This window comes from Rhipicephalus sanguineus, chromosome 11, assembly GCF_013339695.2.
Source record: "Rhipicephalus sanguineus isolate Rsan-2018 chromosome 11, BIME_Rsan_1.4, whole genome shotgun sequence".
NCBI lineage: Eukaryota > Metazoa > Arthropoda > Arachnida > Ixodida > Ixodidae > Rhipicephalus > Rhipicephalus sanguineus.
In genome coordinates, this window is record NC_051186.1 from 68,736,842 (window position 1) to 68,764,615 (window position 27,774).

General features: G+C 48.1%; 1 protein-coding gene across 4 annotated transcripts in view; it reads right to left on the minus strand.

Moving 5' to 3' along the window:
* The window catches only part of LOC119373998 (uncharacterized), a 172,254-nt gene that overhangs the window by 50,634 nt on the left and 93,846 nt on the right, over positions 1-27,774 (minus strand). For all 4 annotated transcript variants that reach the window (XM_037644057.2, XM_037644054.2, XM_037644056.2 and 1 more), the window contains exons 2-3: positions 11,365-11,507; positions 8,090-8,195 (exon numbers count right to left, since the gene is read on the minus strand). In XM_037644057.2, coding sequence (XP_037499985.1) covers positions 8,090-8,195; positions 11,365-11,507 — 249 coding nt within the window. The remainder of the gene's footprint in view (positions 1-8,089; positions 8,196-11,364; positions 11,508-27,774) is intronic.

Here is a 27,774-nt window from a genome sequence, read left to right on the forward strand (position 1 = left end):
CCATCTCGTGATTGCTGAGAGAGTGTGAGGGGGACGGACGGACGCCGCCGCTGGACTCCGCCACCGTGTTGCGCAACAGTTGCGCAACGCGCGTTGGAAGGAGCAACGCGCAACTGTTGCTATGCGCCGCTGTGCCATCACGTGATTGCTGAGAGAGTGTGAGGCGGGAGAAGCCACAGTTGGCACCGTTCCAGGGCACGGACGGACGACGGACGCCGCGAGTATGAAACATTAAATGCTTTCGCCTTAATGGCGCATTCACACTTGAGAAGCGAAGAGAAAGCGAAAGCGAAAGTGCCGCAGCAGCCGGAAAACCGTCCTCGCGCGCGTCGCAAATGTTCCCATTTGTTCTGCCTCTCCAGCATGCCGTCGCCGCCACCGCCTTCGCCGCTTCGAGAATTCATTCTTTTTTCCTCGTTTTCTGAGCATCTAATTTAGTACCGAATTCAAGTTATGCATGCAAAATACGAAAAAGAAATACCTTTCACCTTTTGAAAACGCTGTTTCTGGAAATACACCAGCAAAAACTACATAAGCGGACACGTACGCCAGCAGCGGCGGCGGATTCACCCGCCTGTGCAAAAGCGACACACGTTGGGGCACGCGGACTCGCTGCTGTTACCCCTTCTACTTCCACTGTTCTCGTCAAGCGTAATTCAAACCAGCTACTCGAGAAACGCGACCTTGTCGAGGCACCGCCGACAACTGTCGAGGCACCGCCGCCATGTTGAATGTGCGGCCGGTTGTTTACGCCACCTGATTTAAGCTAGCGCAGCCTAAGTACGGCTTCCCGTGAAGCGGAAAGGCGATCCGCTCTCGCGTGGCGGAAAAAAATTCCACACCATATCCACGGGGTGAATGATGATGAGTGGGGCGAAGCTCTCGTACGGCAGGATCTTGGCGGCGGCGTCGCGCAGCTTCACGCCCAGTACATCATCAACGACGTGAGATCGGGCCGGTTTATACTAAAGGGTCGATGAGAGTCATGGCGACTTGCAGCTCACATTTTAGGGGCGAAGCTCCTTAAGGCGGCACCCGTTCGTCCCTCGTAGTCGTCGTGGTCGTAGTAGTGAGTAACAAGTCTTACGCTTTGACCTCCAAGGTGGTGCCGGTGGGAGATTTCTCCTGTGTGTTGTTGAACAATAAAAAATTCGCAGCGTGCGCGTTAACTAAAAGCCGAATTCTTCTGTCTCTCATTCCCCATTAGCAGCCATTGGCATGTTCCAGTAGGAAACGTTAGTAGAAGTAGAAGTGTAAGTGTTAGCTAAAAGCCGACTTCTTCTGTCTCTCATTGCCATTAGCAGCCATTGTTTACCTCCAAGGTAGTGCCTGGTGAGATTTCTCCTGTGCGTGATTAAACAATAAAAATTTTGTTCAAAACGCCGTTGATTGATGAAATAAACCAACGAAAGACGCCAGATGTTTTGTAAAAGCAGAACGAAAGAACGCCAGATGTTTTTCTTAAAGTGTAGTAGTAGTAGTTATATGTAGCCACCTCGCCCGATCGTCAACGGGCGAGGTGGACCGGCAACGGCGCGAGGACCCTGCCGTACGAGAGTTAAATCACACTAAAAGACATACTTTGCGGGCGATACACTCTAGTGAGCTTTCAACTTTTCGTCTTAATGTACATGATAAAGAAATTATTTCTACGAGAAACGCAAGGCACACCTTGAGCAATATGTTTGGTTTGGGACGCTAAATGGAACCATGGGGCGATGCGAAGCCGGAGCACTTGCACGATCGCGTTCCGTTGGCTTTCGTTGGGCATGCTACCGACCTCGCGTCGTGGAACGCGCGTCCTGTCTTCCCTCTAGCCTTGCCTTTAATTCGCACAGGGCGAGCGGGGAATGCGGTCGCTCTTGGCGCTCTTTCGCTCGGGAGCGGACTTCTTCCTTGCATTTCACCGATCACAAGTGATAATGAAGGGACCACGTAAACCAACAGTACAATAAAAGTTGGATGTTTAATATATACACGATGTTTCACACTCTTTATATTATGTACTGGGCGCATTTCACGGAAGAGTTTCACGGTTTACAGATGATTCCCTCCGTAGCTTCGCCCCACTCATCAATTCACCCCGTGGATATGCTGTGATTTTTTTATTGTTTAATCACGCACAGGAGAAATCTCACCAGGCACTACCTTGGAGGTAAACAATGGATGCTAATGGGGAATGAGAGACAGAAGAAGTCGTCTTTTAGCTAACGCGCACGCTGCGAATTTTTTATTGTCAACAACGCACAGGAGAAATCTCCCACCGGCACCACCTTGGAAGGTCAAGATCTGGTACTGACTAGCGTTAAGACTGGTTGCACACTACATACAGGGGACGAACGGGTGCCGCTATAAGGAGCTTCGCCCCTAAAATCGGTCTCGGACCGATTTTTTCGCGTCCGCCTCCCGGCGTGGTTTTCCGGCCGCTTAGGTGGCGAAGCGAGTGAAATTCCGGTGAGTTATGCCGCTTTCGCCCCCTTCGAGGCCAAGCGTGAACGCGCCATGAAAGTTATGTGTCCCGACCTAACACTCTGGTCTTTATTCTTTGTACATGTTTAATCGTAGATAGCACTGGATGAATCTTAAATTCAGGTTAAAGCTGAAGCGTTTTAGAATAAAAGGCCCATGCTGCATATGATTATCCTTGGAATGCTGGTCTAGCCCGACCGTTGCATAGGAAATTTGAAGGATATTTCCATCACAAACTTGCAGGAAAGCAGATAAGCTTGGCGCATTGGAAAATATAGGTTAAGCAATTGAAAAACACGATGTTGGTTTTAATAGCAGTCCAAATAATGACGGTAGGCAAACATAGTGTCGGCTTTAATAGCAGTCCGAATGAAGACGGTAGTGACATTATAAAGCCGCGTTCAGACTGCAGTCACATCTGTCATAAGTGTCGTATCGCGTAACTGCTGTAACGTCCGTTTACGTTGCTAGCGACCACGAGTGTTCACATTGAGCCCTTCGGCAACATACGTTTTTTAGGGGCGAAACTCATAAAGCCGTGGCTCTGTCCCTCCTAGCTCGTACGTGACCGCCTATGCCGCGCGTGTGTGCCAGTGGTGATGGCAACGAATCAGCGCGAGTGTTCTTGGCCCAGCGCAGGGACGAAGAAGACGTTGCAGTTCTTTCTCTGATCGATAAAGCGTGTTTGTTTGTCGTGCTCCGTGTCCTCTTCGATCCACGTCGTTACACTGGTGGAGGTGCGGGTTAAGCTTCATGCTTGGCACTCCATCGCGGAGCCGACAATCGAGCCCGGAATCGCCACCACGCATCGAAACACCGGTCCACCGATTCAGTCGCCGTCATGACTGTGTACCTCGCACCCAACCTGTCTATCGGGGACGTCAAGTCGTTTATAGACGCTGCGTTACGTGACTACGACAACAAGTACAAGAACCGTCCGTTTGTGCTGGTTGGGGACTTCAACGTGGACCTCATTGCCAATGACTGGATCGTGCAGCACATGCTTTCCAAATACGCACTCAGATGTATCCATATGCAACCTACCACGATCCGAGGGACGTGCATAGACAGTGTTTGCAAACTTCCCACTGCAGCCAGTGCAAGAACCTCTCTCGCTTCATTTCACGGACCATAAAGCCGTCATAATGAAGGGACCTCGCAATCCAGCCGCCATGACAACGACGAAATGAAAAGAACAAACGAAGAAACGAAACAACAAACGAACAAGAACAAAATAAAAGTGTCTTATACGTCTTACAGTGTCTTATAGTCTTACGTCTTTCTAATGATGTAATGGGCTAACTTTCACGGGAGAGTTACGGTTTACCGATGATCTCCCCCTCTCGAGCTTCGCCCACTTATCATCATTCATTCCGTGGATATGACTTGATTTTTTTACGACGGGCCAATCACCGCTCTGATTTTCCAACATGGCGCCGTTGGTCGTAGAGAATCGGTCTTTGACGCCCTTCATCGACGAGCAACTCGTTGCTGCACAATGAAGGCCCTTCCGCACTCGTCGTGGAACTTGCCGCGTGGAACACAAAACAACGAACACGGGCAAACCAGCTCCACAGACACGCTTCTGCATGGCAAGACGCGCATGAAGACGCGGAATCTGGGGAGACCGGAAGCCCCGAGAGCGGCAAGTGAAAACCGAAACTGCTTTGCCCATTGGTCGTGCCGTAACGGTCGCATCAGTAGTGGTCGTAAAAGTCGCGGACCCGCCAACATTCACGCCCGAAACGTTACGTGCTTTACGCTAAATACAACAACGTCTCAACAAGCTCATTACGTTGATTACGTTTACGGTCGCGATCCTTACCGACGATCCGTACGTTGCGCACGTAGTCTGAACGCGGCTTAAAGGGCTCCTCACCAGGTTTGGACATTGGGCGTTCACAATTACGTCTGCCAAAATTTGCAACGCTACGCGCCGCGGAAATGGGTCAAATCTCAAGCTGAGCGCTGCTTGCCCTTCTTCTCGCGGGCGCGCGCCCAGAGAATGAAGCGATGACGTACACGATGGAATGGCCCTACGTAGACGGTAGTGCTGTAACGTCGGTCCTCTACATAGACGACTGTGATCTGACGTCGCCAACAGTAGCACGTGACACTAAGATAATTATTTGACACGACATGTGTAGTTTGTGTAATTTGTTGCTTCAATTGATGAATAAAACTTGAGAGAAATAATCAGACACAAAAAGGGAATGTGTGCGTCTTTTGATGCGAAGCAGCTATGCTCGACCCTACCTCCCATGTGAGACGCCGTCCACTCTAGTTACTGCTCCTCCCGCTAGAGGCGCTTCTCAAGGAATTTATTGAAGAATCCGCTACAAGGTGCTGGTCCGCGCACCACAAACCCAGGTTGCGCGCGGTAGCGCGCGCATTCCTTCAGTGACACTCAGCGGGAGCGCAATGGTATGAGCGGTAAAAAGCAGTCTGACTCATCCGCTGCTGCTGCTCGGCGCGCTCGAACCGCTACCGCGAAACGGCAGCGGCGCCAAGCCGACTATGAACTTCGTGCAAGGGAAGCTGAAGCTCTACGGAAACGCCGCCACGCCGCTTCTGAAGAGACGAAGGCTCGCGCGGCTGCAGCGCAGCGTGAGCGCAGGGCAGCGGACCCGCAGGGCAGCGGACCCACGTTGCGCTGCAGTCCGGCACCCGCAGGGGAGCGGACCCGGACTGCAGCGTAACGTGAACACCGACAAGCGGACCCGGAGCTTCGTGCCAAGGAAGCTGCAGCGAAACGTAAGCGCAGGGTAGCGGATCCCGAAGCAGCGCGTGCTCGCGAGGCTGCAGCGAAACGGATGAAACGACTGCTACCCGGTACTGACGCTGCTGACGCAAGGTTGAAGCGCCAGCACCGTCAATCTTGTTTGTGTGTTCTTCATCAATGGCGTTTGTGTTGTCTTGATAAAAACAACACAAGTGTTCTTTGTGTTGTCTTGATCTCTTGCTTCGATCTTGTTTGTGTGGCCTTCAATGGTGTGTGGGCTTTCTTGATAAAAACAACACAAGTGCTGTTTGTGTTGTCCTGATCTCTTGCTTTGATCTTGTTTGTGTGACCTTCATCAATGGCGTGTGGGCTGTTTTGCTAAAAACAACACAAGTGCTGTTTGTGTTGTCTTGATCTCTTGCTTTGATCTTGTTTGTGTGGTCTTCATGAATGACATCTGTGTTGTCTCGATAAAAACAACACAAGTGCTGCTTGTGTTGCCTTGATATCTTCTCTTGTGTCCCTGTCTGAACGACTACCTTATTTAATCATGCCTGTCCTAGGCATTACGTGGCCGGCCCGGGTCCATTTCTTTCGCTTAATGTCTTGATTGCTACCAAATTTATTTTAGCCTTTGCCTACGAAGAACACAACCGCATCTGGTGCGTGCTAGAGTACATGTTAATCACGTAGTAAGCTTTAGCTAGAAGAGCAGGCCTTGAGAGAAAAGGGCCTAAACGTCTGTCGACGTTTAGGCCCCTTTCCTCCGCGTTTCAAGCGCTTAGGAGTTGCCGGCCTCGTAAAACAGCATAGTCATCACCGAAGAATGCCGGGCGATAGCGCCGAACGACCGAGTGCGGCAGTGGCAAAGAAAGTGGCGCCCCAGCGTGGGAAAGGAGAACTAAGAGAGCAATGAGGGGGGGGGGGAACGCCATCTCGCTAAACCTAAACAGAACCAAGAGGGCGGCAGTTACAGCGGTCGGCGGCAGACTATAAACGCCGCCGAAGGGAACGCGTGTTTGCAGAGCATTCCTTCGGTCGCCACGTCCCATCGCTCCGGCGTGCCGACAAGTCAAAAAAGACAAAAGGGGACGAACGGACTCGCCGACGTACCCGACAGCCCTCTCTCCTCTCCTCTCATACCCTCTCCGCTTCATACCGGCTGCCTGACTCTTGCATCTTCCCTCTAGCATCAGTAATAGTTTCGGTTCTTGTTTCTGCATCTCTAAAGGCGTGTTTTTTGTGTATGTGTATAGACACTTTCGGTTCTTGAATGCGGGTCGTTCCAGCGTCGCCTTCTGAAGTCACCGACGCCAGCCAGGTACTGCGGCCGGCTTGGCTTGGTCCGCGAGCGACTTTCCTTAACGACTTCCTTTTGTGTCTGTCTTTTATTTAACAGCTGACGCTACAGAAACACTCGCGCGCTGTTGACTGCATAGAGGGCGCCGCTTTTCTCCGCTCCGGAACCAGCGGCGAGGGGGGCGCTACTGTACACACCTACTCGGGCTGCCGATGGAAGAAACGCGCTCGGGCGACAGCAGGTGCTGGACGAATATACGAGCAGCGGCCGGTGGTGGCGTTAAGAGCGTTCGCCGCTATGTCGACTACCGTCGAGAACAAAAGGGTGTGTGTGTGTATGTATGTGTTTGCTATTTGCACTCCCTCCCCCCCCCCCCTCTTATATCTGCAGTATGGGAAATGACTCGTAGCGTGGGGTGATAGATATACGAGTTCGGCGAGTCTAGAAGCCTAGACAGAGGGAGAGAGAGAAAGCATCACGTGTGAGAGTCGGGCAGCATGCCTTCACAGCGCTGTAATTCCGACCAAGTAATAGACTGATGAATCCCTCCCATTGCTTCACACGCGGAGACTGTGCTATATCTTGCACGGAGTTTCACGATGATGTACATGGACCCCACAGTGATCGAAGCATGCATTAACTCATGGCTACTTTGGGAGGAGGATAGCACTATTATATAGTCAGCGGAACAACTTACGACGTTTCAAAAAGGTTAGCGGTTTACACACAGCGCTTCAATGCATATCGTTTCCTGCTCGGTTCAAAAGGGTTCGCGTACGTTTGACGCGTGAAACTGCAGTGCACGAATGTTTATACAGAGAGCTTGTTGCCTGTATATTGAGCGACCATATGTCTTGGATCAGTCTTGTGTAGAAACAGAGTAACGGATCTTGCCATGCTAGCCTGGACCGACGGCGGCGAAATTAGAAAGCTGAGTTAATTTAACGGACTTCCCTTCTTTTTTGACCTCTCCTTCTTTCACCGTGTCTTCCTTTGTAACTTAGCCAACAAAATACTGTAACCACCGTAATATTTTATTCCTCCTAGATAAACTGTCGAATAAGGGTGCTACCCTGCGATCTCCTACGGGAATGCCAGCATCTCGCGCCAGCTGGCTGTTTCTATCTCTCTTGCATGCTTTAGCCTGAGTATGTACGGTTAAGCCTAGTTCTCATGAAGCTGCATCTGACATCAAGACAGCTTCTTTATGTCGGGTATTCATTATAAACGTATATCTGTACGACTGCCATAGCGGCCAGACAATTTCATTACTTCGTTCTATCCGATAACTCGTTCGTCCGTGTTTGTTATACCGATGTTGAGAAGTAGAGTGATTAGCCAGCGTACATTAGCTTGCGTGCTACTGCGCCAGGAATCGGATGGAAGAGGAGAAAAAGACGTCCTTGGAAGTTCTTATCTGCCAACTTTCATACATCTAGAAAGTGTGTAGGTGCGCTTGCGAATATCTATTTTTTAAACTTTTTGCATTGACTGTAGACACTGCCCGCCTTCATCGCCTGGGACACGGGTACCAGACCTGCACTTGTTTTTTGTTTTGTTCTGCACATTCCACGGTCAAAGAGCTCAATTTATCTCACCTTTCGTCCGTACGACGATCATCTCTTGGGTTCCGTCCTGCATGATCCTCACAACGTACTCCGTGTTGGGCCTGAGATTCTTCAGCGTCACCGAATGGTCGTTGGGCTGCGATTTCAAACACGTACGAGACAAAATAAGTCGCATGCGCAAATGCTGTGCACTCGCAAATAAACCGTTACACGACTACACCCCCCCCCCCCCGTCTTCCACTTGTTGTAACACAACTACAGCCTGCTGCGAACAAATTATTCAGGCGAAAGCCTTCGATGCCTCATCAAACGCGAAAATTAACCGTCGGCGTCTACATCAGTGATGCACAAAATCCTCATCGCGTGATCACGTCACCATATGACGTCATTATAACGTCACACATCGCCAAAATTTGTGATGTCATCGTGACGTCATCACATGACGTACCCACTGGGACAAAAGTGGGCCGATCACGGAGGCAACTCAAAACTATGTGAGGTACAAAAAGCTTGCAGTGCCTCCGATCCTGGAGGCAGTGCAAAATCACGTTAGGTGCAGAAAGCTTTCGGAAGGGGGCGGGGAAGGTTCAAAGATGGCTTTCGCCTTCGAGTCGTCTTAGGCGAATGCATAAGGGACCCTTTGAGTTTTTTTTTTTTTTTCTTTTAATTATGAAGCGTCTCCTTCCAGAACTTGGAGGAGACCATGAAGAACGCATTAGTGAACTACAGAATATATCATTTTGACTACCTGGCATCATTTAAGTGTACCTAAAGCTAAATTTTTGTTGTGTCTTGACCTCGTAGTTATGCGGTCATCGTGTACGGGAATCGAACCCGCGCTCACGTGCTTAGCAGACCACAAATAAAGCAGAACCGCTAGGCCTGCGCTTCGGTCTTTCACAGTAGCCGTGGCGCCCTCTTTGAGTCTCAGAGTAGGCACCAAGGTCCAATAAGCAAGGCCTCAGAAATGCTCAGCACAGCTGCTGGAGAAAGCATCGATTGCGGATGGTTTAGAAGTTGCAAAAGGTTGTGAAGGCCGCTTCGCTTCCGGTTTAGTCTACAGTAAGCATTTTTCTCAGTGAACTAACGTTCAGATGTTTCGCGCAGAGAAATTTAACCGTTTAAGTTATTTAAAGCGAACTTCTTAGCGCGTGTGTACGCATTACGATTTACGTGTACTCCTCGAACGCGTACACGTGAGCAGGAAAGATGGTAGCGTCATATGGCAAAGTTGAGTTCTGTTACAGACAAATTCTCATGGAATCACTCCAACTTTGTTGTTGCAGCCAGACAACTGTTATCTTGAACGTTTCGCTTGGTTTTCTGTTTATTTGCGAAGGAGCAATACATAAGAAGGATCAGAAGTTTAAAAAAATAGTTTTTTGCTCAGGGTTTAAGTCATCGTAGACAAAAGAAAATACATTTCCACGCCTATATTTCCGAAAAAGAAATCGCCAGTAATGTAACTTCAGACGTACAAATTGTGGAATAAAACTAAAGTAAAAGACAAATATACGCTGCAACGCTAACTAGTTTTGAGGAAAAGGTGTGCGGTTTCTGAGAGGCCTATCGCACTAACTCGCGTAATATCAATATTGACAATGTTGGGAGGTGTTGACTGTGGGCCAGTACTGGGATGCTATTCTGGACACTGTCAAACTCCGCCATCTTGTCAAATTTTGTAATGGCGTCATTTTAAGCCAATCAGAGAGGCCGTAGCCGCCCTCTGATCCAATCTGTGTTGATCAATGGCGGATTGTGACAAAAGAGCAGAATTTGACAATGTCCAGAATAGCAACCCTGGTTAACTACATAAAGACCGAACTAAGTTCGCCGCGGTAGTAGTAGACCACCAGGGCAGGTGTACCAACTGCGCCACGGTTTACACTTCCAAACCGGAAATCACTGAACAGGTTGCCATCACGTTGGCCCTGACGGATGATCGATACACCGAGATATACAGTGATTCAAAACCAGCCATCAGAGCCTTCAGCAGGGGCAAGATCGCACCACAAGCAGTTCGAATTAATAATAGTAAACAGGCCATTGATACACATTACATATATTGGTTCCCAGCGCACCTTGGATCACTCGATGACATTCCCATGAATCCAAATGAATCGGCCAACAGCGTTGCCCGCGAACTTACGGACCGGGCCGCTTTTACATATGGCTTTGATTCTGCTGGATTCGAAAATCAACAACGGGATACGCCCACGACATATAATGAAATTACCAAACATTACTATTTGGGGAGGAGAGAGTTTCCACCCCCTCACAGTAGACTAAACAGAGCACAAGCGGTCACACTTAGACAATTACAGACACAGTCTTATTACTCACCAGCACAGGCAAATGCATGGTACGATATAAAAGATATGGATGCTGTTTGCAAGGCATGCAAGAAAGAAGTATGCACACTTGAGCATATGCTCTGGGAGTGTGGGTCGCTTGGCCCTGGCATTTCCCGGGAACGGTTTACAGGGATGATAAAGTCTCGCGACCATATTCCCCAAGTCCTGGCTGTCCAGTACGCCCATGACAGGGCTGGGAGGCTTGACCTCCCAGTCCCGACGTGGGATTAGCCAGGCAGGTGGCAACACCCTGTACAGGACGTATAAATAAAGTTATTTCCATCCATCCATCCATCCATGTCGGCTCATGTTGACTGCTTGTTGATATCGGCTAATTTTGGCTTATGTGGCCTTAACGCTGTCCACTATGCAATTGTATCGCACGGTTAAATGCTTCGCGTATTACGACAGCTCGCTTAGGAAAAGTCAGAAATTTTTTTTACAGACTGGTTTCAGTACGAGCCATTCCTTGAACACATGTCGCTGATACTCTTAGTAACAACTTGATGAGGGCTAGTTGGTTCATAATTAGAGCGGATAATTAAACAGCGCGACGAGGACTAGCACACCAAGCGGACGAATACCACGAGGACAAGAGATGACTGCCAACTGAACGTTTATTGGAAAATTTTATTTTGTCTAAAAGTGCATGTCAGCGCATACGACAAACGGGGACAGAAGAGAGGACAAAGGGCTCTTCTGTCCAATTTTGTCGTTTGCGCTGATACTTAATCATGTTGTACCAACATGCCCAATCCTACCGTCTTCTTTCGTTCATTTAAAAGATAAGAGTTTCTTTAGAAGATAATCTCGCAGAGATTTGTGTCAGGGCTTTATCCATAAATTCGATGTTGGGGGGGGTGGGGGGGGGTGCCAGGATTCTCCTGGAGGGGGGGGGGGTGTTGGGGGGTGTACAAATTTCTCATACGGCTGGTTCAGTGAGTAACTCACCTCGGCGTTCGTCCACCTGGTGTCAGAACCGACATATCGTGGCGTGTAGAACACACCGGGGTACGGGGTCGGGTACTGTCGCATCCGCCATTGCAGCGTCACCGAATTGTGGGTCACCGCCGTCTTCTGGATGAGCAGCTTTCCTGCAAAACACAAAATAGAAAGAAGTCCGTTGTCAGTTCATCTTGCATTAAATGCAACTGGGCTTCCCTACTCCCAATACATGGAACATGGCTCCATGAAAAGCAATGTTAGGGTATCCAGTTGGCGCGGATACGTAATGAAACTTCGGCACAAGGAATTGTGTTATATGTACGCAATTTTCTTTTTTTATTTTAGTTATATGTTGGAAGTCAGCACTTCGTCCTGTCGTCTTTTTCCCTGTGTCAATTCCGTGTGCTGAAGATTCATTAAGGAAGAGCAATGCGTCTTCAACACGTCCAGAAAAGTGTGAATAATTTGTGCGCACTGAGTATCATTTCTTTACGTATAACAATACAAAAAAGAAACAAAGAATCAGAGAACCCCGCGAATAATTGTTTAAGCGGTGATGACTTCCACTGCAATCCTAACTACAGCACTTGGTTTTGCAATTTCAGCCCACTCCTCATGCACATTCAGCAAAACAAGATCAAGGAATACTTGTCGACTTCCATTAATTAGAACTAACCGACAAGAAAGCCAAGGAAAGTATAGGGGGATATTATTTGTTGTAATTATGATGAAAATGTGAAGAAAGTGAAGTGGACGAAAAGATAACTAGCCGCCGGCAGGGGCCGAACGTGCGACCTTCGAATAACGCGCCCGATGCTCTACCACTGAGCTACGGCAGTTGTCACCCTCCCGTCCACTTTATGGGGTATATATGTGTATTTCAACCTAGGAGTGTTAGTCAGCGCCGCCAGTAGCCATGACGGCGAGTATGGAATACACTTTTTCTTCCCTCTGGCGTCACAAAGCACGTGATCTTCTTACGAGCTGGCAGCTGACCAATAAACCCTCGCATGTTACCTGACTTCCAAGTGCGACACCGTGCGCATAGTGTATTCACGATACGATTCATATTTCACGCTGTGCAACTGTGCCCTTTGCATAAAGCTCAGCTTGTACAGTTGTCATGGCGACGGCCACCATTCGTCAGCCGAAGGCAAACCGGTCATACTCTCCAAACCTTCCCTGACCATAGAGCTTAGCCCTGCCATTTCAGAGCAATCCTTCTTTAGTCAGCAAAACGCAACAGAGAAAACAATCTCCATCACAGTGAGACAGTAGATTTTTTTTTTTTTCGACTCGACACAGGCACCACGCTGTGCAAGTGTGCCCCATAACTTAAACGTCTCTATCTACAGTTGCCATGGTGACAGCTAATCGTGAGGGTCATCTGGAGACAAACCGGTCGGTGAGGTCTTGAAGAGGGGAGGGGGGGGGGTCGAAAATTGATGACTCACCCAGGAGGGTCGCGTCAAGTTATGTCATCTTAACGAGCGCAGAGTAGGAGAACGTTGCCTACAGTGTGGTCTTAGAGACCACCGAGAAGTGGGCAAATGTTTGTGAAAGATACTTGTATTTTCTACCAGAAACTCGTATCTGTAGGAGACCCACCATGTACAGGTATCGCACGTTCACATCTAGCATTCTCATCAAGCATAATCGATACTTGACAACACAGTATCTTAAGATAGATGACGTTAAGATCGAACGTAACTAATCCAATCAGATAGTTCTTGCCTTTCTAGGCATATTCGCGGGGAACATAACACATTGAATGTTATCTTCACGCGCTAATGGACAGTGAGAAAATACACGAATGTAGTCAGCAGATGACACAAACGCTTTTCCAATGGTACTCGTCTTTTCGGTTGTTTTGAAGCGTGATACTGAAGCAGCCAGTTCAAGTTAACGTCTTATACTCTATCGGTGTCCTTTTCACAATTTATATAGTAAATTTTTGTACATGAGCGTTATCGCAAAAGGACACCTTAAGTGAAATAAGAGATAAGGTATAAGTGACAATTGATTCATAAGGAAGCGATAAACGTGACACTGAACGCGAATGAGCAAACATATTGCAGTAAGTTTGATAGCCTTTACACGAATTTTGTCGCCATGTCGAGGGTAACAAACTTCGTTCTATGTAGGAGAGTATACTTGCGGGGCGACACCATTTTTGGCTTTCCGCAGGGAAGCATTACTGGTTGCGACCCCCCGTATTTGAAGATGATCTAATGTTCGTATAAAGAAGACATTCCACTTATCGTCTTTAGTTGGAACACCCTAGACTATTTCCGCGTATATCGAATGCTTCAAGTTCCTTCTAGGCGGACGAGACCACTAGCAAAAGACAGCGTCATGTACGAAGGCGATTACAAGAAACCTCAGGAATTTCAGGAAGAAAGTTATTCATGCCCTACGGGCGCCAGACTTCGCTCTTAATAACGAAACTTCTTCGAATACCTGAACATACCTCCCTCCCTTCCTTTAAGCCTAAAAGTGCACGTTTAGCCAGACATCGCTCTCTAATCTCAAACACCGACGCTTCGGGCGCTCGAATCTCTATGCACGGAACAAAGAGAGAAACGGCGAGAAAACGAAGAACAAGAGGACGAAGTCGTTAATTAGCTGGTTCGAGGCAATCCGTGCGGAACGACGAAATACGAACACAAACACTCTCGCACGTGCGCTCGCGGGATGCCTCAGCGGCCGAGACTGAAAACGAGCGGGCGTGCATGCCGATGGTCCAGAAGAGCGAGGGGCTGATGGCGACGGCGAACCCGTCAAACGAGTTTCACGTGCCATCGGCAGTAGCTATACTATTCAGCGGCAGCCCTCATTTATTCGTTTGTTTTTTACTTCTTGCATAGTCTTCTGCTTCTTCTTCTTCGGGCTCCCGTTTCTTCATCTCGTTCTTCTGTCTGTGTTTGTGCTGATTGATCAGTGCTCCTGCTTCTGTTTCATCTGGTCTTTGTATTTGTGCTGTGTCTTCTGCTTACGTTTCGTCTGGTTTGTCTATTTCTTTTATATCTTCTGGTTTGGGTTCTTTGTGTTATTGTCTGCTTCTGTTTCTTCATCTCGTTATTCTCTTTATGCTTCTGGTGGTCGATCAGTGTTTCTTCATCTTCTGTTCCATCTGGTTTTTGCATTTGCCTTGTGTCTTCTGCTTCTGTTTCCACTTCTGGTTTGTCTATTTCTCCTCTATATTCTGGTTCTCGTTCGTTCTTTTATCCTCTGCTTCTGCTTATTTGGTTTGACCGTTACTCTCGTATCTTCTATCCAGTTTCTTCGGTTTCTCTTGTGTTTTAACCTTGTGTTTCCTCAGTCTTGTAACTTTTTCAGTTTCTTCTGTTTTTTATGTTTTTTTCTGTGCCTAAATATTCGGCTTGTACATCTTCTTTTCTCGTATCTTTTGCTCCTGTTCCTTCTATGTCTCCTATACATTCTGGTTGTGTTTCTTGCGTTTTCCTTGCAATTTCTGCTTCCGTTCCTTCTTGCTTTTCTATTTGCCTTCTTATCTTCTGCTTGTGATTTTTGTACCTACACTTCTGTTCTTCTTCTAGCCAATATATTTATGTTTTATCTCCAGCTAGCGGTTTCAACTTCATCTGGTACTATTTCTTCCTCAAATTCTTCGATTCATATCACCATTTCTGCTAACGTTTTTCCTACTGGTATTTCCTTCCGAGTACTTCATCTGCTGCTTATTATGCAGCTGCTGTTTTTCGAGTGCCCTGGATACCCAATGTAATTTTCTAACACGACACTTGATCGTTGGTCGATCCTTCTAAGAAAACATGGGGACGATTTCATGAAGACAAGCACGAATAAACGTAACATCTTCTGACTCCTGCCTTTTTCTCCACATGACATTTCTTTATATCGTTCTTCTGTTTGTGTTTGCGTTGATTGTTCAGTGCTCCTAGTTCTGTCCATATTTTTCTACTTGTCTAGTGTATTTTCCTTCCGGTTCTTCTCCTGGTTTGTCTATTTCTCTTCGATCTTCTGGTTCTGGTTCATTTTGTTTGTGTTACCTTTACCTGCCTATCAACTAAACATTTCTATCTGCATATCTATCTGTCTATTCGTATCTAGACGTCTACACCCGTCTATCTGTCTTGTCTGCATGTATACCTAGCTATATCAGTGCACACCTTCATTGTAGTTTCCTATGTCGGTTAGGCCTAACAAGTGTCATCGTGCCTGACTTCCAGGAACGACTGTCCTGTCTGCCCGACAAGTTTTGGTAAAGCGAGACGGGATCGTCGACATCTGGTGTGCGCGGCTTCGCTTTCGTCTTCGCGCTCGCGTTCTTATCGCTTTTTTTATCTTTCTTTTTACCACTGCGGCGACGAGGAGCAGTGATGCGGAAAGTTCGCGCGCGAACACGTTGTTATTATGCGACGACGCAGGCCCAGCCGCTCCGGTTTTCCTGCGTGGCGAGGAGGCACGCGACACGAGAAAACAAACAAACAAGCGCGCCATGCGGCCCAAATAAACAAGATGTATAAACAAACACACATTGCGGCTAGAGCTTCCACAGGGCGAGCATTTGAACGTAGACAGGAAGCCAGCCTACCATGAATTTCCTGCGCGAAATACAGTATTCTGTTCTAAATGGCTTGCTGTGGAGAGGTTGACGTTTATATTACCTCGGCTGCTTCATTTCTGCAAGTCTTGCATCGGAAAAAAAATTAGATACCCAAATATAAAAAAATAACAAGTAAAGAAAAAACATCTAGCAAACTGAAACACCATCTTAAAAGACTTCTTAGGGGACGCTGGTCTAGATAAAAAGCGTTTGTGATGCGCAGCTACGTGTGAACTACGAACTGACGTGTGTGTTGTCCGCCTCGGTGGAACAGCATGGCTATTGAGCTTGGCTGCTGACCCGAAGGTCGGCGGGTTCGATCCCGGCCGCGGCGGACGCATTTCGATGGAGGCAAAATGGTAGAGGCTCGTCTACTGTGCGATGTCAGTGCACGTTAAAGAACACCAGATGGTGAAAATTCCCGGAGCCCTCCATTACGGCGTGCCTCATAACCATATCGTGGTTTTGGCACGTCAAACCCCAGATATTATCATTATGACGTGTTACTCCGTGTACTGTGGGTAGCACTTGGACATAAATGCGTGCGTGTGATCGTTCTACTGAAAAGTAGACTCCTGCGAGTGAACAATCCATCGCAATGCAGTTTTAATCTTAGTTACCCGCCTTTGACGCAAGCAAAATAAAGACGAAAGACGCACAGCTGCAATATATATCGAGTCATGTATACAGTACGCCTTAACCTGTTATTAGGGCGTTTTCGAATAGGGCCCGTTTTGGGGCCCAAAATAAATAGCGTCGAGGCCACTGCGCATGCGCGAGACCCAAACAGCGTTTGTGTTTAGCGTTGGGGACGCTATTTATCGAATTTAGCGGGAGCCCCAAAGCCTGCCCCAAAAGCTTTGCGTCAAACAAACATGACGGCACCCGCTGAAGCGACGGCTCTTGGCCAAGACTAGAGTGACCTATAGAATAGGGGTCGTGTCCAAAGCGCAGCAGACCCTATTCGAAAACTCTTACCTCCTGGCTTGGCCCAAAGCGAGAACACGCAAAGGGCTTTGGGTCGAAAACACCCTATTATCTTCCGCTGCGCTTCTACATATACAAGTGCTAATGGTGTGCGGATGATTAGCAATGAAGTGGCCACTATTCTTTCACGTTTTCTACGAGAGACGGGTTTAAGTGACGTATGGTGAGACATATACAACATGGAAAGATTCGCTCAGGCGGAGCAAGTGCCGGCCAGGTCTGCCAGGCTAACCCCACCCTGTGGCAACATCGTCGCCAACCATCACACTTTCTCATTTGAACCTGCTCGCACATACACTCTAATTGGTTCGGTTGTCAGCGTGACGTCGTGCGTCTAAGGACAAAATAGTGTATCGCACTAACAGTGACAATCGCCTATCTGTCACAGGTCGCCAGAGTTGCAAATATCCAAAGTTTCTTTGATTCGACGAAAATTACGCATTCATGAGTCATGTCAAAACAAGCCCGACATGGTCCCGCAGCACTAACGAAGTAATTAGATGTTGCCTATCAATTGATATCGCAGTCACTGCCAAAACCCCTCAGGCATTCCTGAAGTACCGAAAGCGTTATAGGTACATCAGGATAACATTTGGTCATACAGGAAGATTCCAACGACTGCTGGATGTGTTAGTCTAGCTACATGATGAGCACGTCAACCCATACAATTATATAACTACAGATGCAAGAAAGGAAGAAGGAGAAAGTATGAAATACTGTAAAACAATTTCCAACGGTGCTTTCCAGGATAGTTTAAGTAGCTGAAGTGGAAAGACGAGTTAATTGTTTGTGCCTGTTTTGCTACGTGCGCTGTGACCTTTACGCGATAAAGATCTTGAAAATGTGATTTCACGTAAGACCGAAGTTGGATTGGTCATAACATATTAAGGATAATTAACCTTCCGATAAAACAAAAAGAACAAGTGTGTCGAAAATTTGCAACGGCATTCGTCCTCAAGGCCGCAACGGGCTTCTTACATTGCGGTTTCGAATTACAAATGAGCTGATGAAATTTTTTCCGTTTCAACAGACTTGGACATGAGCATGCCACTTTCATCCCGAACCACTCCGGTACTTTTAACTCCATGATACCGGAACAAGAAAGATTCTTTTTTTATTTCGCATGTGGGCCATCTCGGCGCAAAATAACACTGCCGAAATACTTTTAGCTCGAGTTATAAACTTTTCAGAATGAATCACCTCCTAGTGTAGCAGTACGCCTGTATTCTGTATCGCTAGAGCAAAAGCGCGATTCTATAAAGCTGCTTAACATAATAGCCGTCTTTAGTGTCCTCCTAAAAGGCGAGCCGAAGCCGCGCGCGATGCTCGCAGGTGAGTTTCTATAATCCGCAGCCACATGGATTACAGCCAACTTTCTGAATCTCGTTTTCTGTGTTTTCGTTTTTTTTTTTTTTTTCTTTCAATCAGCGCCCTGACGCGTCGTTCCTTAGCTATAGAAGCGCTTCGTCCACTTGCTGCTAAGAATGATTGCCCCGCATCCTGCATAGCTGCCCCTCGGCCTTTTTCGAACGCCAGAAGACGACCTCAAACAGGGTCGACTGCGGCGCGGAATACTTCTCTCTTATATTCCTCGACTCAGGCGAAAAAAAACAACAAAAATAACCGGCCTCACGTCTCGCAATACCCCTACACAAAAAAGGTCAAATGAGAAAGCGTGCGATCGCGAAAAAGCAAGAAAAGAAATCTGGAATCACCGATGCTTCTTCGACGTCTACAGTACGCGTGCACAAGCAGGCCATTCCGCCTCTCCGCCACCTAGGAGAATCCTCTCCCCCTCCCCCAACGAAGTTTTCTCGCAATCATCCCCGTAACTCCACCACTACTACCCTTATGGACCCGAAGTCTTGGTGATTATTTCTATCTATCTATCTATCTATCTATCTATCTATCTATCTATCTATCTATCTATCTATCTATCTATCTATCTATCTATCTATCTATCTATCTATCTATCTATCTATCTATCTATCTATCTATCTATCTATCTATCTATCTATCTATCTATCTATCTATCTATCTATCTATCTATCTATCTATCTATCTATCTATCTATCTGTCTGTCTGTCTGTCTGTCTGTCTGTCTGTCTGTCTGTCTGTCTGTCTGTCTGTCTGTCTGTCTGTCTGTCTGTCTGTCTGTCTGTCTGTCTGTCTGTCTGTCTGTCTGTCTGTGTCTGTCTCTATTTCTCTCTCTCTCTATTGACCTCTATCTGTCTATCTACTCTCTCTCTCTCTCTCTCTCTTTGCCTCTATCTACCCATATATATCTCTCTATCTACCTCTACCTCTATATCTGTCTCTGTCTACCTCTATCTCTCTTTTTCTCTATCTACCTCTATTGTTCTATCTCTCTATGCCCTTCCCTCCCTCTCTCTCTCTCTCTCTCTCTATCATCGTCAAATCAGGCAGGCCGCCGGAGGCCGATCGTGCTAGAGTCCGCCGCTTGGCAGGCCGCCCGCCGGGTCAAGCGTGCTCAACGGGTTAAAAGGTGAAGGCTGGAACGACGACCGAGCAGCGATGAAGAAAAAGGACAGCGATAGAACAAACAAAAAAAGAAAAGAAAATAAGACACAAAACTGGGCGCGAGTGTGCTACGACGAGTGAACGGACGAGCGAAGAAAAACGTCGAGTGAACACACACACAACATATCAATAACACACATTCGTATACGCGCGCGCGCGCGCACACACACACACACACACACACACACACACACACACACACACACACACACACACACACACACACACACACACACACACACACACACACACACACACACACACACACACACACGGGCCTCCGTACATAATTGGTTTGGCCCTTGGTAACTCCAAGACTTGTTCATTCGCCCCAGATTACCCTTCCTTTTTTTTCCTTTCATCTGCGCTAGGCGACGATGAGGATGACGATGAAAAGAAACTAGAGAGAGTCTGTGTCGCAGAGCGGCACGTCCTTAGAGATCGTGGCACAGACGTATTGCCTCGCGTTCATCTCGAAGGCCACGCGCCCGGACGTCTTGGAGCTTTCTACCAAAAATCTCCAGAGGAAGCTGTTGAAAAATGGAACTTCGGCGGATCGACAAGACATACGTACAAATGATGGTTAGCAGATTGAGAACAAAACGTGGACCACCCTTTCCACTAGTCAATGAAATAGACAGAATGGAAACGTATTCATTGATTTATTTAGTTATATTGTTTGCATAATATCCATGCTTGTGGCTTCTAAGATTCTTGGAGCTGAAGAATTAACGTACAGCGTAAAAAAAAAGCATTAACAAGGCCGGAAACGCAAGCAAGGTGAAGCGCCGTTCCCACTTCTTCCTTCCCCAGCACGCTACTTTTTTTAGCATCTGAAACAACTACAATCCGCAAGAAAGTGCGTGCTAGGAAGTTACTTAATGACCAAGCAGTTGTATTGTGGTTGTATGCGACCTTCGGAGACCTCGTAGCTAATGGCTATAATTACCCAGACAAAGAATGAGAGGGCAACGAAGAAATCAGGGATGACAACCAAGCACGGGTTCGGTTGGCTACCCTACACGTGGGGCCGGGGAAAGTAGGAACGATAGATAAGACAGAGAATAGAGAAGAGCAAGGCCGATGGATAAGCTAGTTAAGATGTCGGTAGCTAAGCTAACGTCATTTTAACCTACACAGCAAGGGGCGTAGCCCTAAATTTCTTTCGGAGAGGGGAGAGGGTCAACCACCCTTGATGTATGTTTGTGCGTGCGTTTGTATGTGTGTATACACACGCGACAAACTAAAAAATTTCGGATGAGTGGAAAGTTGAACCCCCCACCCCTTGACTACAGTAATCAATAAAACGAAGTATTTAAGCGGTGTTACACGACGTAACGCACCTAAAGTACAATGCAAGACCACGCAGACTTTAAAATCTGTATTCGTACGCAATGCGGCCAACGCAGCCGTGGGAATCAAACCGCCAGAAAGCCCGTGAAGCTGCGGCGCAGCGCGGCCCGTACCGCGAGCCATGCCCACTAAAACCCATCGCTGCATGGTTGCTGACCACTTCGCCGTTCGTTCACTCCCCGGGCACAGCGACGACCATGACGAATATCCGCCGGACTACATCCGCGCAGCTCGGCGAAAGGGCCAGTCACGCGTAACACATGCCGCCGCCATTGCGAGAATAGGTAAGAAGGAGAGGGGGGGGGGGGGCGTCTTCATTACGATGACCACTGGTGGAGGTTCGGGAAGCAAACTCGTTGCCTGGGGGGCTACGGAGATCAAGTGGCGTTTGGCACTGCTCGACTTATACGTGGTGTTTTCAGCAGTACAATAAGGCGAAAACCTTAGATGCCTCATCAAACGCGAAAATGGACCGTCGGCGGCGTCCCGCGGCGTCGGCGTCAGCGCGAGTGACGCAAAATATCATCATCACACGATGACGACGCCATATGACGCCATCATGACGTAACAGATCGCCAAAATTTGTGACGTCGTCATGACGTCACATAAGGTGACTTCACATGTTGACGACGTCGTCGCTTGGTCAAGGGTGGGCCGATCACGGAGGCAGTGCAAAACTAGGTGAGGCGCAGAGAGAGAGGCGCAGAAAGCTTTCAATGGCTCCCGATCTTGGAGGCAATGGAAAACTACGTTAGGTGCGGAAAGCTTTAGCAGTGGTCATAGGAGGATCAATACATCGACTGTGGAGAAAAAAGATGGCTTTCATCTTCGAGTCGTCAAGGGACCCTGTGAGTTCGTTCACGTTTCTTAGAAAACACCGTTCGAATAGAACCAACTCACAATGAAGCCATGATAATTACAGGGGGCAATAATTGTAGTATTTTAAGTGTAACGCGGCAATTAAATTATAAATGTGACGAAATTGAAGTGGACGAAACGACAACTCGTCACTGGTAAGGACCGAACCTACAACCTTCGGATGACGCGTCCGACGCTCTACCAATTGTGAGCTACGGCGGCGGTCAACACGATAAAGTGGACGGAAGGGCGGCGGCCGCTGTAGCGCATTCGGTAGAGCATCGGACGCGTTGTCCGAAGGATGTGGGTTCGGTCCCTACCAGCGGTAAGTTTTAATTTCTCCATTATAATTACTGCAATGCAGTTAAAAGACTACAAATACCATCTCACATGCTATCCTTGGATTCATTGCCTGTTGGTTTAAGTTGTGTCTATGATAGTAGAGCTATGGACCCTTTCGCTGTTTACAAACAAAGCTTCTGGACGACTTCCGGTTTTGTGCGCCGGAGTAGCCGAGTAGCGTTGGCGAGGAACAAAAGCATTAGCGAGTAACCGGCACATTTTCAACACTTTTTTCCCTGTGTCTGGCCAAATATTTTATATAAATATTTTTCTAAGCTGCACACACAACATCATAAGAGTTAGTCCTTCACTTTAAGCGCCTTCTTTTTACCTGAAAGCGGAAAAAGAGTCTTTCCTTACCCTGGCACAACTTCAAAAAGATGCTTTCTGCTTCGGCGTTAGAGAGTGATAATTGAAGTGACCGGAAGTTTCTTGGGTGCAACATTTGCTGCTGCTATGAAACAGCATGTAAAAATTCTAAACGGACACAACACCACAATGAATGACACTGAAATCGTTAGGCTGCCCATCCGTGCACCAGTCTTTGAAAGTCTTTTTGTGAAATCCGTACAACTTCCGCAGCTTTGGCAACCAGATATGCTCAAATACACACCGGATTACTGAACCATAATGCAGTACATTCATGTCGAGCTGAATTGATGTCTTCCTCCGCGCAGTTCTCTTAACAAAACACTCAAGCATAATCACGTAACTCATTAGAAACGGGCGAAATGCGCTCCAATAAACCTTCGTCAACATCAAATTTTGACGTGTATTGCATTCAACCTGTGTCGCCTTTCCTGAAAGCGTCATCGTCAAACGTCAGCTCAAGAGCAACGCCTGCCAGCTTCATCTGCGAACAAAAGTTACACGCGTTCGATGCAAGGCGTACTATCCGTCACAAAGTATAAAAATCAAAAAGCAAGGCAGGTACTCACGCCTTCAATCTCGCAAATTGATGTCCTAAACAACGCGCGACAATCGGATCAACGACCAACAGTCACCCTTGGCACAACAAGCTTACAGCAAGGTCGAACAGATTACCTCTACAATCGCCTTACGCAACAGATTTTTCATTTTACACGCGTGACGCAATATTCGATATATAAGCTCTTGGATCTCACCTGTCAGTGTGACATCAAAAACGGCCTGTCTTACGTGGATGTAAGTGAATGCCTTCCGTTAGGCTGGCGTAAGCGTGACGTTCGCTTCGGAGAGGAACGCCACTTGGCTTGCTGGCTTTTTGTGCCATCGCATGATAGCGAACGGAGGAAGAGCTAGTCGATATTCTTACTATACAGTGCGTGAAGCAGGTGTATTGAGAGTCAATGAGAAAAAACAATGAATTCTCACCTAAGCCTACAAGGCCTTCCAGAATTGGACCATAGTTTTAGGCAATGATGTAAATATATAAAAATGTGACACGGTCCCTCATGCATTTGCCTAAGACGACTCGACGGCGGAAGTTATAATCTAACTTCTTTTTCTTCTAAATCGATTGTATTGATCGCCCCTCCCGAAAGCTTTCTACACCCAACGTAGTTTTGCACTGCCTCTGGGATCGGAGGCATTGGAAACTGTGCACCTCCTGTGCTTTTGCAATGTCTCCGGGATCGGCCCACCTTTGACCGAATGGCGATGTCACGTGATGACGTCATAAATTTTGTTGAATTGTGACGTCATCATGACGTCATTATGCCATGATAACGTCACTATGAAAAAAATCTTGTAATGACGTCATGAGGTGACGTAATCCCGTGATTTTTCCATCACTCATGTTGCCACCGACAGTCGCTCTTCGCGTTTGATGAGGCATCTAAGGCTTTCGCCTTAATAACGGAAAGTTTACCCTGGATTGAGTTTCGCTGAGAAGTAGCGCAGTTTTTACAACATCAAGTGAACAAAAAACGTGTTCACCAAGGAACCATTCAACAGGATTTCTGTACAGGCCTAGAAATCAGGGTGGTACAGATCCAGAGATCGACCTTTTGAAGCTTGTTCGCCCAATCCCTACAAAACTGGTATATATGATCGTTCATTGCCCACTAACACCTGTCCAAGGTATTTCGCAGCAGCAACGACTTCCATTATCTCTGACACCCATTCTTTCATCACCAGGCGGCCACGTGCCTTCTTGCGCAACCGGTCCCTGAGAGAACAGACAAGTCATGCGCACATCGTAGCCGAAGGAGAGACAACGCCACCGAAGAACACCGCCTTTCAATCAAGCCACCTTGCGGAACGTAATAAGACAAGTGACGTCCGCGGAACCATCATCATGGCGACGTCATAGGCCCTGCAAAGTCGCCCAACTGGCCCCTGGCACGCTATAGGAGACACACCGGCCGGTTTACGACAACAACGAACGATCTAAGCCTCTTTCTTTTTGTTTTTTCTGGTGATGCATGACGTTGTCTGAAAGCTCAATAGGCGGTGATGAGGCGAAGAAGGCGACGACCCGACCGGTTTCTTCTTTTTTTTTTCTGTCTTTCGTTATTTAACGCGTACCGGCGGCTGCTTTTGTTTCTGTTCTGTAGGTTCCGTATAAGACCTGCGACATAGACAAGAACGTGATAGTGCTGTAGGCGAAATTCGGAAATGAAAAAAAAAAAGAGAGAGAATGAAAGACACCAAGTGACTGCGCATGCGCGTCCGTTTCGCGCAGCCGAGTCACCAACAGCTGTGGAGGAGACATCGCAGAGACCCTAGAAGATGGAAGGTGGCTGTAAATGAAGGTGACGAGAGCTTAAAACAGAATGAGTGATACCGAAGGACATGTCGAAAAGGGCTCGACATCAACACAAAAGCGTGACTTTCCACAGTAGAGCGCAGTGCCAGCGAAAGAGATGAAGAAACGAGAAACGTCCAACGCAGAGGCGCGAAGCTCGATCAACAAGACCGAAAGCGAAGACACACAACAGCCACGCGGGACGCATGCGCGGATCTCGAAATCCAACGAGAAAGCCCAGTAGTGCGGGTACAGGGTACCAACAACCACTATTCGAGAGAAAGAGAGATCGTCATCGACGGCGCTACAGAAGCGCCGTCAAGCGGCGAGCCGTGCCATTCTGATGCACCAGAGAAGCCTGGACACCGTGAACCCCTCCTCTCCACCATCGCTACTACGCTACCAACTTCTTCACCTGCTGTGCTTCCTTTCTCCGCAGTTCATCGCTTTTTTTTCTCTTCCTCCTCCACTCTCTTACACTCCTGGGCTCGCGCACATGCGCGTTTTTCCTCTTCTTCCTCCGTCTTCGCGTGCTGGCCGACGCGAGATGATCGCGCTACTTTAATTTGGCGGTGCACGTCCTTGAGGACTCGTAGCTACCGGATTTTTGGCTGCGACCCCCCCTCACCCCCCAAACCAAGAACCGCCCCCCACACCCCGCCGGAGATCCCCCTCCCATCGCGACCCCCCCCCTCCTTTCTTGATAGTAGGCACCGGTCCCTCCATGTGGTCCTACCCCCTCTTCCTCCCTTATAGTATATAAACATCTATAGCTCCTTCAGGGCAGCAGCGGAGGAAAAGCTTTCCAGTCCTCTTTATTTTCGGATCTCGTTCGCTCGCCCTTCCCCCTCGAGCACCTCCTCTCCCCCAAGCGTCAGGTCGCATCTTCTCGTCGACGTCCTCTGGAAGTCGTGGCGAGGAGGATCTTCTCGCTCTCTTCCTATTACCTCTCGTCTCGGACCAATCTGCGGGGTCAGCAACATTGGCAGGCCCGGCAGCGACTGGCCGGCCGCGACCGGCTGAGGGAAAAAGAAACAGCTGCTTCAAAACAAAAAGACGCCGGCCCGAAGCTAGATGGCGATGAGCTAACGCTGCTTGTGAGGAAAGAAACAAGAAGATATATACGAGAGGCGAGCAAGTCTTCGCGGATGAACAAACCGAAACAAGGGCCCGCCGTTCTCGTCCAATGCGTTTTGGCGTAAGGGTGCGAAAGGAGCAGACGCTGCTGGACAGAAGTTTCGGGCCTTCAGCGTGAGAAAAGGCAACAGTATAGCGTGCGACTCGAAACTGCCATTGCGGAGAACCAGAGGCCGCCAGTGGCCGTCCGGCAGTAGCAGACGACGTTTGCGTCGTCTGCACCCTAGAAGCGGTCGACACCTTCGATGTCCTCTTCAACGTTCGTTGGATACGGCGGCCGAGAAGACAAAGAAGACAGAACACGGCGCCTAGAAGCTGCTGGCACGTAACTTCAGTGTTAGGAGGCTGCTCGGAAGCCTTCGACCTCAACTAGTCGCACATCGCCATACTCTTCTTTCTTTCTCTTGCGACAACAGGGGAAGGGCCTACGAGCAAGTGTTCTACGCGGCTGTCGTATCTAAAGAAAAAAAAGCACGGTGACCAGGGGAGAGTGAGTGAAAACGCCAAGAGAGCGAAAGGAGGTAGGCACAGCTTTCTGTATATAAACACATAGGACCGGAAAGACGAGGAGAAAAGAGAAGTTAGGCTTAGCTACCAGGACGACGGTGATGCAGAAGCACCGCGTGGTGCCTGCCGGCCGCCGTAGGAACTAGCGTCAGAAGCTGTAGAGAGAGAGAGAGAGAGGAAGAGAGTCTCGCGCCGGGGAATGCGTGCCACACCTCTTTGCGATGCGACCTGCGCTGTTGTCTAAGGAGCCCTCCGCTAGAAAAAAGGCGTCCTTCTTCGGAGGATGGGAGTTTTGCAGAGAGTGAGGGCCCAAGTCACTTGCCAGGTTGTTGTAAGAGCTGTTGGCGTTGTTCTTAAAAGCCGAGCACGCATCTTCTCTCCTCCGTTGGGCCTTGCCCCGATGAGACGACGACTCCCTGCGTTCCGGAGGAGGCAGGTTTTTTCTTTTGTTTTTTCGTCTTGCCTCTTGCTCCTCTTGCATCGGGGAGTGGCGTCGGTGTAGGCTAGAAAAGAAGTAGGGAGAAAGGGGGGGACGCACCAGTTCGATCGCTTTAAACGAGGCATGCGTAGGTAGCCGCGGCGGCTACCTGAAGGCGCCCCGCGACAAGTCGGGAGCGGCTTGGTCGGCTAGGCTTGGCTTGGCTTGGATGGAGGCCCTCCTGCCGACCGGCCTCGAGGAGTCTTTCGTTTTGTTGTTTCTAGCAGCGGCAACTAGCGGCCATCGGCGGACATGAGTGACCTCTCCCTCGTAGGCTTTTGTCTTTCTAGTTTTTGTTTTCTTTCTACGGGAGTCAACGAGATCCGGATGTCGTCCGAGGGCCTATAGCCACGTCCTGACATTGAACGAAGGTCCTTCATTTCTTCTTCTGTGGGACGCCGTAGACAGTCAGGTGATTTCGCAGTGACGTGACATTTTTTCAGATGTACTTCGAGGTCTGTTTCGCTTCCTATGAATGTAATGGACATGCACCTAGAAGTCAAAATGGCCCCTAAGGTACTCACGAGCATGATTACACATTCCTAATTCGATTTTCAATAGAAAGAATTGCAGCTGCTAACAAAGTCGGGAATGGAATTATTTTACAGTCAACTTGTTCTGTAGTCATCGCTTGCGGAAGCTCATCCACTTAGTAATTTCTTGTTGACGTTTAATTTTTCCGACTGTACACGCACCGTCAAATCATTGGCATAGCTTTCAGCCTCTCTTCTTGATGTTAGAGTCAACTTATAGTTCGATTCATCATTTAATCAACTGATAAAAACCTGCAGTTTAAGTTCTATACTTCTTGTTTGGTGAGGTACATACATACCAACAAATCAGGCCTACCTAAGACACGTTCTTTCGTTTTTTTTATTCGGCCGGTGCGCCTAATGT